The sequence below is a fragment of the Eublepharis macularius genome, chromosome 12, assembly GCF_028583425.1.
Source record: "Eublepharis macularius isolate TG4126 chromosome 12, MPM_Emac_v1.0, whole genome shotgun sequence".
NCBI lineage: Eukaryota > Metazoa > Chordata > Lepidosauria > Squamata > Eublepharidae > Eublepharis > Eublepharis macularius.
The window spans coordinates 34,962,970-34,976,642 of record NC_072801.1 but is presented as its reverse complement, the minus strand read 5'-3'; the positions used below and the strand labels follow the sequence as shown (position 1 = coordinate 34,976,642).

Below are 13,673 nucleotides of genomic sequence, written 5' to 3'. Positions count from 1 at the left end.
AAGGACATTGTGCTCCCCACTTTTGATGGAGTTCAACTAACCCTTGCAGACTCAGTTAACAGCCAAGGGGTTATAAAGGATCCAGGGTTACTGCTAGAAAAGCAAGTTAAGGCAGCTGCAAAAAATGCTTTCTAAAAACTCATTCTAGCCTGGAAGATGGTCCCCTACTTCAACAGGTCCAATCTGGCCACTTGAATCCATGCTATGGTAACATCAAGACTTGAGTACTATAATGCATTGTACATAGGCCTCTCCTCTAAGTTCACTTGGAGACTCCTGTTGGCACAGAATGCTGCAGCTAGGCTATTATTTGGAACTAGGAACACCATGAATATCACTCCCATTCTGCATTGGCTATCTATCAGTTACCAGGCTAAATTCAAGATATCAGCTATCACATACAAAGCTCATTACTGCCTTGATCCATCATATCTGTGGAATCATCTCTCTCCCTGTGTTCCACCATGGCAGCTTTGTTCATCTAAACAGGGCTTTCTGCAGGTACCACCTTGCACATGGGCGAAATTAACAGCTGCCCATACGTGTGCATTCTCTGTGGCAGCCCCCACTTTACAGAACAGCCTACCTGAAGAGGTCATGAAAGCTCCCACTCTTCTCAGTTTCTGCAAGCTATGCAAAACTGAATTATTCAAACTGTCTTTTTACTCAGATTGGAGGGCTGTACTTAAAAGTAAGTGCTTATGCTCTATTTCAGCATTTCTCCAACTCTGTAATGGATTTCTGCTGGCTTTAAATATTTGCACATTTGTCCTATTACATTGTTTATTGAAATGACTTTGAAATTGACTGTACTGACTCACACTGTGTAATCTGCCCTGAGTCTCAGTGACAATAATGACAAATTAATAAATAAAAATATGTGATATGCATATCTGGAAAGAATTTATGGATTTGCAACACCAGATATTTGATGTATACTTGTACATGTAAATAAAGGTGCATTACTTATTCAGGTTTGCCTAATAGGGTATGAGAAATCTGCAGTTCTAAAAGCATTTCCAGCCCAGCACATTTTCAGATAAGGTGCTAGGAATGCAGCTATTTGGACAAAGGCTGAAGATGCCAAATACATTGCCTAGACACAACTTACAAATACAAGAGGAGACCTGAATGAAGTTAATCATCAAATGGCCTGGTGTTCACAACCATATCTCCAATTTTTTGGGCTGCAGACATCTGGATCCTTCCTGAACATTTAAAAAAAATCAAACTCACCTTTTAAAGTGGTTTGCCAGAACTCCAACTAGCTCCCCAATTCTGCTCTCAATGACTGGATGCGTGCTGAGGAGGCATACAATGAGGTCTTTACTGTCTTTTGTGTGGAAGACCACAAGCTGGTCTTTTCCATTGGAGATGCTCAATCCCATCAGCTGCACAAAATGAGAGAAGTTATGTTAAGACTAACAGTTGTCATGCCTTAGTGGAGGTTTTGTAGAGACAAACATGAACTAGGAGCATTTACTGGCATTTCTATAATGCAATGGCCCATCTTTCTAGACACAGGTGCAAGAAAATGTGAAGGCGATCTGGCTGCGACATCTGTCACCCCATTGATCGCCAGGGTTGATTTGGCTGCAAGAAAATACATAAAGGCTTGTTACATCCAAGAAGAAACAGATCCAATGATAGCTGTGAAAAGCAAAAACACAGAGTGTGCACTCTCCTTGAAGTCATTCTACTGTACAAATGGCCTCTTAATAAAAAAACAGGCTACTGATAAGTTACCTAGTATCAGTACTGAGCCTCAGTTCTGCTTGCAGAATTAGCTGGATCAGGGACCATGAAGGCTTGCGGGGGAAAAACACAAGATATTTGCAGTGTACTCTTACTTCCATTTTGTTTGTCTCTCTCTACCTCCATTTCCCTCAAACCTTGATTTTGCGACCAGCTCATGCCTACCACTCATGTGAGTTATTTTGAATTGGACTGGTCAATGTGCCCTATTTGTTCGGCTGGTCACTGGGGCAAAGTACCCTTTTGGTGGGTTATGCAATTAAAAGGGTGGTGCAATTCAGACACCAATACTCTTCCTATTAGGGCAGGAATAGCAAATTTGCACCACCCAATTCATTGCATTACCCAGTATTTAATTATTAGGGATCTAATTTTGGGGGAAAGTATTGCTGAGTAAAGACACTTCGAGAGGTATTTGTTGTTGCTGATGCTTAAAGGATTGTCTCAGTGTGTGCCATCTTGGGGCTATTATACACAACGGTCTGGCTGGGATACTGTGACCTCTGAATACTGGTATGGTCAGGGACAAGTTTTCTATGGCTTCATTGTAGGCTGATTCAAGGCTGTGTGCATGCAATAGAATAGCGCTGTTTGAACCATTTCAATTTGTTTGGCCCTAATAAAAAGTATGAATGTCTTTTGGGGAGCGGGATTCTGTATGGACCAATATGGTTCACAACTTCTTCTATTTGGGTCGGGTCAGGTCTGTTCATAGAGAAGTCTCAGTTCAGCTCGACGAGGAACGGTTTTCCCTCTGCTGGGTTTAGTTCAGGGCTTGGTTGTCAGATGCTAAAGTCTTTCTTAGGGCTAACACAGACACTTTCTAGAGGTTTAAACTCAAAGCTAAGGAAAATGAGAGGCACCAAGAACATCAAACTTTTACATTTCTTGATAGGTCAAAACAGAGAGAGAGAGCTGTGTTTGCTTGTAATAAGGACTGAACCCCTGGAAGCCAGGATAGCCAGAAGACAATTACCCTGATGGTCAGGCGTATCAGTTGTTCCAAAAATAATCTGCAAAGCTGATATCACATTGAAATAAGAAAAATTTCTATGCTGCCTGAAGTCTGTGCAACAGATGTGCGGGAATACATAATAAAACTGAGCAAAACCAACAGCTTAAGAACAAACCAAAGAAAGCAAAGGTGGATTTGAATGGGCAGAAAAAAGGAGTTAGGAGAAATTATGGAAAAGTGGAAGAGAATGAAAGAGATGTGTGATTTTTTTTAAACAAGTAAGTTAAAATTAGCTGCCCTGATAAGTAAAGCATAGGATATAAAACAGGAAGCTGTAGCACAAAGAAAAGTTATTAGTCTGCAGATCCAATTAAAAATAGCTGGAGACACTACATGCTGACCAAAACCGCTACAAAAGGTAGAGCTAATCACCAAAAGTTACCATCATCAGTTTAACATCTCACCTTCAATCTCACAAAGGCATAAGCGCCACTGGGAGGACAGTGGAACAACTCATCTATTCTTCCCACATGGCACTGGATCTTTCTGCCACCATGGCTGCCATCACCCCCAAAACAAATCCTGATCAAGCTTAGCATGACTGGTTGGAATCAGAACAGTTCAGCAAGGTAATTCTAGTAGCAGAAACTAAAAGTAATCAACTTGTCTCTTATGAACTACTAAGGAAGGGTTTTTTCAAACCATTAGACAGGCTCCCCACCAGGGTCATTGCCAATCAACTGGGACCCCTAAATAGGGATAGCTTGTTGTTTTGAGCAGCTCTCTAGAAAGAGTCCATAGCTTTAGGAGAAAACAGAGACCACTATAAGCAATCCACAACAGCCATTCATTCTTTATGAGCTAAAACAGAGGGGATAAAACACCCTCCCCCATCCCTTGGTTCCCATCCAGACTTCCCAAACCTTACAGCAGAAAGTAGATTCATAGATGTTATGGGCTGCTTTCACCAGGGAAGCTTATTTCCCCTCAGGGCTCCCCATACAGTAGTCAAGATGAAATATAAAGCCATTTGGGGAAAGATTTGTGATTGGAGCTAGCCTGGAGAATCTAGGGATTTTAGCTCAGCCACTAGCAGAAACCGATATTTTAAAGAATTAAAAGACACTACCCAAGAACTAATCCAAACAGAACAAAGTGGAAGGCTTAATAGATTCAGTTAACTCTCTCAACTCAGATTTCATAAACAGAAAAACTAGCTAGGACAGATTAGTTAGTAAGGCAATAATAAAAATCATTTTTTTTAAAAAAAAGATAGTCTTAATTAGAGAATGAAAGAGATCTTGGTGAAATTAATGCATGCTACTAGGCTCATGATAACTTGACTGAAGAAAACGATAAGGCTGTGGTTCTAATTAAGATACTTAACAACAAATTAAAAGCACAAGACAAGGCTAGGGTACAAATTCAGCACAAGTTCAGCAACCTGCAAAACAAGCCGGAAGCTTTGACCAAAGAGCAGCACTTTCAGAAAAGGAAAAGCAATAGGGCCACTTCACATTTCCTTTTCTTCTCAGTGCCAGTGGGGTACTGCTCAGGGCCCTATACAAATTAGGGGGTTACAGCTCAACTCACAGCCCATGTTTAGGGGCACCCCGCTACAAGGACAATTCCCTCAGCCTGTACTCAGCCGTATATTGGAGGATTGCCTACTCCATCCTAGCCACTTTTGCACTGACATTGCAAGCCAGATGAGAGAAAAATAACACTGCATGATCCTCAAGAGACTTGGACAGGATAACAAATCCAGCTCTGGAAGATAGGGCAACCAGTTACATATATACTTCAGACCAATGGCCCTGATATCTGAGGCAGCTCATGGCACAACCTGCTTATTTCCTAATAAATAATAAATAAATTCTTAGGGAACAGGCTATGCTGACAGAGAGTATGGCTGGCCCAAGATCACCCAGCAAGCTTCCATGGCAGAGCAGGGATTCAAACCTGGGTCTCTCAGATCTTATTATACCTCACTGGCTCTCTAAGAATGGAAGGGAGCTGATGTAAGAGATTTTTCTCTTTTCTCCAGGTGCTCCAGAACAGAATCCAAAATGAGAGCCTCCAATGATAGAAAGGATATATCTGGAATTCAATACATCATACACTACAATGGCAAGAGGAATGGTTACCACCAACAGTTACCCCCAGACGCCACCATGGCTTAGTCTGGTTCATCTCATAAAGCCAAAGGAGAGGAAGAGGAAGCCACCCAAGTAAGACTGCAATTCTGGATTAGTCCCACAGAGCTCCAAGGCGTGCCCTGAAATATGTTTCTGTTGTTGACTGGAAATAAGCCTCTTTTAGCCATCACACCATAAATAATTAAGTCACCTCTCACAGTGTTTTTTTTACTAAGCCCTTGGGATGTAATTGGCTATCAATCCAAATTTACTACGTTACTGTCCAGTCTCTGTTCACTTGTGAAGTGGCATAGATAATTATGGATTGCCTGGGAGCTGGCTGCAATGATGAAGCAATGCATCGATCACTTTTTCAAAATCTCATCCCTCCTCCAACAAGCTCAGGGTGGTGTAAATAGTACCACCCCTCCACTTTTTATCCTCCCAACAACAATGCAAGATAAGATATATTATTGGGAGAGAGTCTGGACTGGCCCAAAGTCACCAGAGAGCTCTGTAGCTGAGTGCAGACATAGATCTTGGCCTCCCCAGACCTTCTCTGACATGCCAATGACCACAACACACTGCCACTTTGCCACATGCCCAAACTCCACATGAAACCACACTCTCAATATTGATTTCATTGTGAGGACTGCTCCCAAGTCAATATAATTTAAAATAAACGCGTGAAGCAGTAGCAACTGCTATGCTATGCAGTAGCAACTGCTATGAACGGATCCTAGTTCAAGAGAATGTCACTTTAATTTCCTCTCATTTTCAAAAGGCATTATTAGTTCTTAGCTTCCATAGTCTGACTCTGTTGCTGCCAAACCTAGAAATGACATCTTGTGATTTTTTACTGCTTTTCTTCAGTGCCTGGTATATCCAAATGTGGCCGACATTGCACGGTGGCTTTCTGTCCTCCCTGCAGGGTTGGCGTCCTTTGTGGAATCTCCCGACTGGGGGCTGGTCAATGGAGTGTGTTCATCATTTGACCACCGTGATTGAGTAAAAAGGAGTGACTCGCTTCATCAAGAGACAATTTTGGGATGTTTTCCCCATATGGGAGTGTGGACTTTCTGTTTGTGCAATCCTTGTGTTCATTTTGTATTGAAAAGGAACAGGCTAGTGGCCTTTGTGATTAATACTGTTCATAAAAGTGGTTAGTAACTTAAACCGTGTGTGCTGTACTTTGTAGACTTTATATTAAGTTGCTAGTCCTTACTGTTGTGCATCTTTTGATTCATTATCTTTGTTACCACACAGTGTTCCCCTCTGTATTTTTTCCCATGCTATGTCACCTTAATTTCCTCCCATTTTCAAAAGGCATTATTAGTTCTTAGCTTCCATAGTCTGACTCTGTTGCTGCCAAACCTAGAAATGACATCTTGTGATTTTTAACTGCTTTTCTTCAGTGCCTGGTATATCCAAATGTGGCCGACATTGCCCAGCAAAAAATTCCTAGTAGCTTCAAGTTGCTGAGTTTTCTGTTGTCAGGAGTAAAGGGCCCACAGAGGGGAATTCCTTCACATTTTGAATTATTGTTGATTTTTACAAAAAGATTCAAAGTGACAGGATGGATTCTTGAGACAGAAAACAAGCTACAGCAGGACCAGACATCAGATGACTTCCTGAGATCTCCATGGTAACCCATCCCTAGGGATGGTGCTACGTTGACAGGACTGTGCTTTAGGAACAGTGAACACTGCTGGCAGGCAGACGCACTTCAACAAGGCTAGCTCCTGCACACATCTGAAAGCCAATCCATTTTATAGATAAGAGAATGCATCTCTTTGAAAGAAGCGTGTCAAGAGAAGAAATAAGCATTGGCGCTAGAATGACAAACACAGCCTTTTTTCTTCCATGAAGCAGCCCAAATGGGGAAGCCCATGATCTCTGTAATATACTAAGGTTCTCCTCTTATGACATGCACTAAGATTAAAGTTTCCCACAAGAGTGGGCAGATCGTACTTAAACTGCAGTTTGCCAACAAAATACCCACCCTTAGAAATACTCTGTAGGAAAAAAAATACATCAATTTTGGGAGACTCCAGAATACTAAAAAAGATTTAGCATACAAGCACATCAAGCCACAAGCGCCCCTGTACTCGAGAAGCTTTGCATAAACAGGCGTCCCTTTCTCTTCAACACTTGGGAAAGCCCCCACTCACACAGTGCATACATCACTGACGTACTGAACTTTGCATCAAAGGGTCTGAAAATATGTACTTTCCACCTTCATTTTCCACTCTGGGTAGAATCTGGCAGCTGTTAAATTGAAGCAGCATCTCTTTGTTGGTTTCCTTTACATTTATTGACATGAGTCGTCTTTGGGGAATAATGCACAATACAAAGAGAAGGGAACCTGCTGGAAACGCTAGAAGCCATTTGCTTATTATCTGCTTGGACAATTTCTTCCTTTCTTTGCAAGCAGGAATAGTAACATTCCAGCTTGCCTGCACCATTTACAGAGCTTCTTTTTGCCTCTTGTCTACATCGTACCACATTACTTGCCAAGCACTTGATCAGACACAGCCTACCAACTGGCCAAAATTCCTTCCTACACTGATTTTTATTTTTGGTCACACTACTTGGGGTTAACAGATCCTTGAGGCACTGGTCACAGCAGGGATGGAGCTGACCCACTTGTCCATAAGACAGATCACAAACCATACAGCTTGCCCTGTAAGTCTATCATATGCACCCTTCTCCCAGGGGGAGAACATAGGGCTCTTCCCTTTTGTCCTCGACCACCCTGTGATAGCTAGGCTGGGTGTGTGACTGGGTCAAGGCCAGTGAGTTTCATGGCTTAGTGGGCATTTAATGAACTCAGCTCTCCACTAGACCTGTGTGTTAAACAGTGAGCTAGCAACCAGAATGCATGGTGGCATAGCAACGCAGACCCCATCTGCTAGTTCCTCTCTTTTCTACCATCTTCTACTTTTGAATCAAGCAGTCATGATAAAAGGCAACCTTATTTCCATAGCGGGGGGTGAGGAGCATTTAGTTCAACTAATCATTTCAAAGCCATTCTTCTCAGTTGCTCATGATAGAAGATGTAATGGAATTCTGGCTCTCACATTCATTCTGACACGTTTGGGGAAGCTTACCCCCAAACAGCTTGCTTGTTAAAAACAGAAGGGGTTTTATTTTTAGAAAAACATACTCCTTGTAGTTTTGATAAAAGCAAGGGGTGAAGGAGGAAATCAGCCATCCAGAAAAGCGGCCTGCTGATAACTTCATTTTGCAAAATTAATACTGTGAAAGAAGGGTGGGGGGAAATGGCCTCCAGCTGTTATTGAGACAATGAGGATTTGTTTTCAGAATGAAAAGCACTAAGGGCCTATGGGAGAGAAAGAAGGAGGAAAAATCCTTGGGGGGCAAAAGATTAACAGGGAAGAATCCTTTATCTCACCAATTTCATTCACAGATACTTCCATGTCATTCACCAGATGCTCAGATTGGGACTAAAGATATTTTAACCTTTCCCAATTCACATGCATGCTTTCAGTGTGTGATGCAATGGAGGATGCTTGAAGTGTCTCAAAATCTGTTAGCTCTACTAGTTAAACCAAAAAAATAAAAATTCTGTTAAATAATTAACCAATGAAAACTTGATTTTAAAACAAGTGCCGGGGAACTGTCTTACAAGGGACTTTCTCAGGGATCATGTTTGTCCACCATGCTCTAACATCTACATTAATCTGCTGAGGAAGTTCAGATGATATAGATGGAAACGTAGCTGCTCTAGCATAGTGGTTAAGTGGCTTGGCTCTGCATCAGCACTTTGCAACTTCGACTACCGCAACTGCTATGAGCTCAGCAGCTGGCCTTGAGTAAGACACTCCTCTCAGCCCCAGCTACCTAGCTGTATTATGGGGATAATAACATTCTGTGGCACTAATCTGTCCAGAAGGGCAGTATATAAGCACACAGCTGCTGCTGCTGCTGCTGCTGCTGCTGCAGTAGTAGTAGTAGTAGTAGTAGTAGTAGTAGTAGTAGTAGTAGTAACAACAATCTATTTCTTTTTCAACAGATGCAGGTGAGGTGGCTGCTTCCTTGATTGTATGTCTGAGATTAGTAGTTAATAAACAATCCCACTCTAGTTAAATAGATTTTGTGATGATGGGAACTCCAACGACTAGCTTGCTGGAGAAATGTGCATCTTTGATGGGATGGTCTCGTTGGGAACAGGCTCACATCTTCAGGGTGCTTCTGTACTCAGTAGTGCTCCTCGAGTCCCAAGTGATAACTGTGGCCGTAAGCTTTTAACAGCTTTAGATGGTTCAGCAGCTATACTGGAAGAATGAGACCTGGCTATCATCATTAAACCTTGGTGGCTTCTAAATTAGACTGTTTCAATATATTTATGACAGCCACTGTCATAAGAGGCTGTTACAGTGTCAGTCCAGACCTGTGAGACTCAGGTTCAAATCCCTATTTTGCCACAGAAGATTGCTGAGTGATCTTGGCCCAGTTATTCTCTCTCAGCTCCAACTACCTAAGAGCGTTGTTGTGAGAATAAAATGTATGAGGGAAAAACAATGTTGAGGAGGGGCTGTGGCTCAGTGGAAGAGCCCCCACTTTTCATGCAGAAGGTCCCAGGTTCAATCCCTGACACCTCCAGTTATGGATCAGGTAGTAGGTGATGTGAAAGACCTCAACCTGAGAACCTGAAGAGCCACTGCCTGCCAGTCCTAATAGATAATACTGACCTTGATGAACTGGTGGTCTGATTCAGTATAAGACAGCTTCATGTGTCATGTGTCAATTTTGTAAGCCATCTGGGGTCCCCATTGGAAGAAAAGAGAATATAACTATCTAAATTTTAAAAAATGAACTCCATCTGGGGCTACCCTAAGATTGTCTGAGCGTGTCTAGCTGATACAGAATTCCACTGATCATCTGTTGTATTATAGGTTGTATTATACGAGAAAATACACTAGGTCCACTCTAAAACATCCGTGTTGCTTAACTGTTTCCAGACAAATTCAAAAAGTTCCACAGCTAGCACAGAAATTATTACATACCAAAAGTAGGATAACTTCCGTGCTAGCTCCAGAACTGTGGGCTGTTCCCAGATTGTCTTTCGTAGAGCAAGTATTTGGGGAATTATTGAATATGCTGATTTAAGTGGTTTTACATTTTTATGTGGCTTTTATTAGTTTAGTTGTATAGTTTTTCTGTTTTGTATGGTCTGTTTTTATTTGTAGTTTTAAATAGTTGTAACCCAAAAGCCACCTTGTGAACAGTGGTCAATGCATACTGGGATCCCACTTTGCAGAGAGGAGCATATGTGTTAATGCTGCATTGAGAAGACTCTCTTTATAGGCTAGTCCAGGCACTTATTTTGCCACTATCTATTGACACAACGACACTGATGAAAACATCAACACACAGAAGCAGAGGCAAAATCTCAGCAAGCCTGTGGGGAAAGCACAACTGACTGTTTTAAAATGTTCACCTGGCTTTTTTCTGACATTCTTAGCTTAAAATATGCTAAAATCACAGTTACAAACAGATTACGTAAATAAGAGAAAGTTACGTAAATATGTTAAAAACAGGAAATATATAGTAACAATCTTAAGAGTAAAAAATATACACAGCTGAGGCTTTTAACTTAAACAACCAGCATAAAAGAGCCAACCAAGGGAGAAAGGCAATATAATTAAGGTCAGGGTCAGGCAAAACACAACACACATTCCATGGTCCTCTTCCACCAAATGTATAACTTTGGGAAGGATGCAGGTGAGGTAGTAAGGGAGCAAGGGGACACCTGCCTGGCCAGCCTAACACAAAGCTTTCCCAGGCCATGAGCAAAAATCTATCATTGAGAGGCTGTAGGAAAAACACAACACAAAATCTTAATGGGATGCCTAGACACAAAAAGAATGCATGAGGCAGCCTTCAAATTGGAAAGAATTTCACTGATCTGGTGCTACCAATGAGAAGTCCCCAATCACCACTCACCTCAGTCAGAAGGTGAGTCCACCTGGAGAAGGATCTCTCCAGAAGATCTCAAGGGATGAGCAGCTTCAAAAAGGAGGAGCTGGCCCTTCAGGTACCCAGGGCTCATATCAGAAAGGCTTGAAAGCTAACATTCTAAACTGCACTTGGAAACAAACTGGCAACCAATGTATTAAAAGGGAAGACAAATGTAGGTGTCCTTAGCATATAAATGGCAGCTTTCTTCAGATCCCTGGATTTCAGCCCAGGGTTTCATGATGCTGGTTAAAATCACAGAGGACATAACAGAGTGTCCACAGAACCCTATTTCACAATTGCCAGAGGGCAGAGTTGAAGTCCCCCAGCGCCACCTGCTGGAACCTGTCTTCCAAGTAGAAGCGGAACCACCAGACTGAGATACCTCCCACTCCCCACTGAAAAGATGGTCTGGGAGGACATCATATTTGATTGTATGAAGAGAAGCTGACAGATCCCGAGTAGTCCCACACTACCTATTCTCATTATCCATTACAACAGCTATGCCAACCCCAGGTCTGAAGACTGATTAAAATGGACCTACAAAATCAGTTTCACACAGGATTGCTTAGAGCAGATTACCACTGCCCATTTGATAACCTTCCTCCAAAAGTGTGCGTTGTGGGGAGGGATTTGTAACTGGCTAATTGCTGGAATAATCCATGGTTTCTTTAGGAGTGGTCTCACTACCATCTCTTTCAAAGGAGTAAGGACTCCAATCTCTGCCAAGGAGCAATTTAATCATGGAGTCAGCTAAGCTGGGTCAGCCTTGATTAGTAATTGGATGGGAGACCTCCAACAAAGACCAGGGTTGCAGAGGCAGGCAATGGCAAACCACCTCTGTTAGTCTCTTGCCATGAAAACCCTACCAGCGGTCTCCATAAGTCAACTCTGACTTGAGGGCACCATACACACACACATAGAATTGGAAAGGGTGTTACAGACCATCTAGTTCAACCCCCTGCCCAATGCAGGAACAGCCAAAACACCCCTGACAAGTATTCGTCCAGCTGCTTTGTGAAGACTGCCAATGAGGGCGAACCCACCACATCCCTAGGCAGCCAATTCCGCTGCTGGGTTACAATTTACTGCTGACCTGTGCTCAGTGGATGTTTAGCATCTACTGTCTGTAAAAGGAGATGCCATAGTGAGGCGTAGCTGGCTGAAATCAGCTACTGAATACAGGAGAATCTTATTGATTCTTATTGACTAAGCGTAACGAGAAAGGATTTGTGGGTAAAGGAGGGAGTATTCACTGTAGGTCTTGGGGATGGCCAGCATTATTTTCCTGGGGTACCTAAAATGGTAAAAAGCTTGGACCTCTGCATCCACAGTGCAGACTTTGCAGGGAGGGGGACAGAAAGCAACACTTGAACACTTACAGCCACTGGAAAGCCTGAAGGGCAAAAGCAGAAAAGCTACTCTTCCCACAGCGCCCCCAACCCCCAGTGAGCTGACAATTCCCCAGAGATCCCAGCATAAAGTTATAACTTTGGAGACAGCAGCACTCTGCTGGACTGTAAGAGAACAAGCAAGTTGCAGTGATTGAGCAAAACAAAAAAGGACTCAAGAAGCTACAGAGGTAACAATTTATCTCCCCCACTACTGCATCAATCTGAGCTAAGCTTCTGCTGCCCTTGAGACCCAGAAACACCCAGCAGAGAATCTGGGCTTGATGACAAATATTATGAAAAGGTGCAACCAGATAAGATGTGGGATATGTCAGCATTTTCTACACAGGGGCAAACAAGCAGCATTGTGTAGCAGGGAAATTTAGACTGGGAAACCAACATGGGGAGTTAAAAATTAAGCTGACCTTCAATGCCACATCCCAAACTGATTGGGAGGGGGTTTGCAGCTGCTATCAAATAAAAATAAAGATGTCAGGTGACCCAATCATAGATCTTTCATGTCTCATCCAGCAGCATTCTAAAAATGAGAACCTATTAAGCGCCCAGCTGACTCACAAAGGCAGACAAAACTCCAAAGCAGGCTGGGCGCACTGGCTTCCCAACTCTCCTGCTGGATGGGGTTATGAGCAGACAATGCAGTGCTGACTGAACATGCAGCAGCTGAATACCTATAAGTGGAAAGTGAACCAGTGCAAACCTTGAAAAAAAATGAAGCATCCCTCTCCTTTTTGGAAAGGCAGGAGGGAAGCAGCCTGCCCACATCACTCTGCAGCCCTCCCATTATGCATAAGAACATAAGAACATAAGCAAAGCCATGTTGGATCAGGCCAGTGGCCCATCCAGTCCAACATTCTGTCACACACAGTGGCTAGAAATCCAGTGCCATCTAAAGGACTGTCAGTGAGGCCAGGACACCAGAAGCCCTCCCACTGCCTTCCTTCCAGCACCAAGACAACAGAGCACCACCTCCCCACAAAGAGAATACCATCTATCTCCTGTGGCTAATAGCCACTGATGGACCTCTGCTCCATATATTTGTCCAGTCCCCTCTTGAAGCTGGCAATGCTTGTAGCTGCCACCACCTCCTGTGGCAACGAATTCCATGTGTTTATCACCCTTTGTGTAAAGTAGTATTTTCTTCTATCTGTTCTAACCCGACTGCTCAATAATTTCATAGAGTGCCCACGAGTTCTTGTATTGTGAGAAAGGGAGAAAAACACATCTTTCTCTACCTTCTCTAACCCGTGCATTATCTTGTAAACCTCTATCATGTCTCCCCTCAGTCGTCTTTTCTCCAGGCTAAAGAGCCCCAAGCGCCTCAATCTTTCCTCATAGGGAAAGTGTTCCAACCCTTTAATCATTTTAGTTGCCCTTCTCTGTACTTTTTCCAGTGCTATGATCTTTTTTAAGGTGTGGCGACCAGAACTGTAC

At 42.8% G+C, this 13,673-nt stretch overlaps 1 protein-coding gene across 1 annotated transcript in view; it reads right to left on the bottom strand.

Annotated features, from left to right (window-relative positions):
• Positions 1–13,673, bottom strand: part of MYO1D (myosin ID) — a 153,345-nt gene that overhangs the window by 51,046 nt on the left and 88,626 nt on the right. The window contains exon 21 of the mRNA XM_054992565.1: positions 1,237–1,391. Coding sequence (XP_054848540.1) covers positions 1,237–1,391 — 155 coding nt within the window. The remainder of the gene's footprint in view (positions 1–1,236; positions 1,392–13,673) is intronic.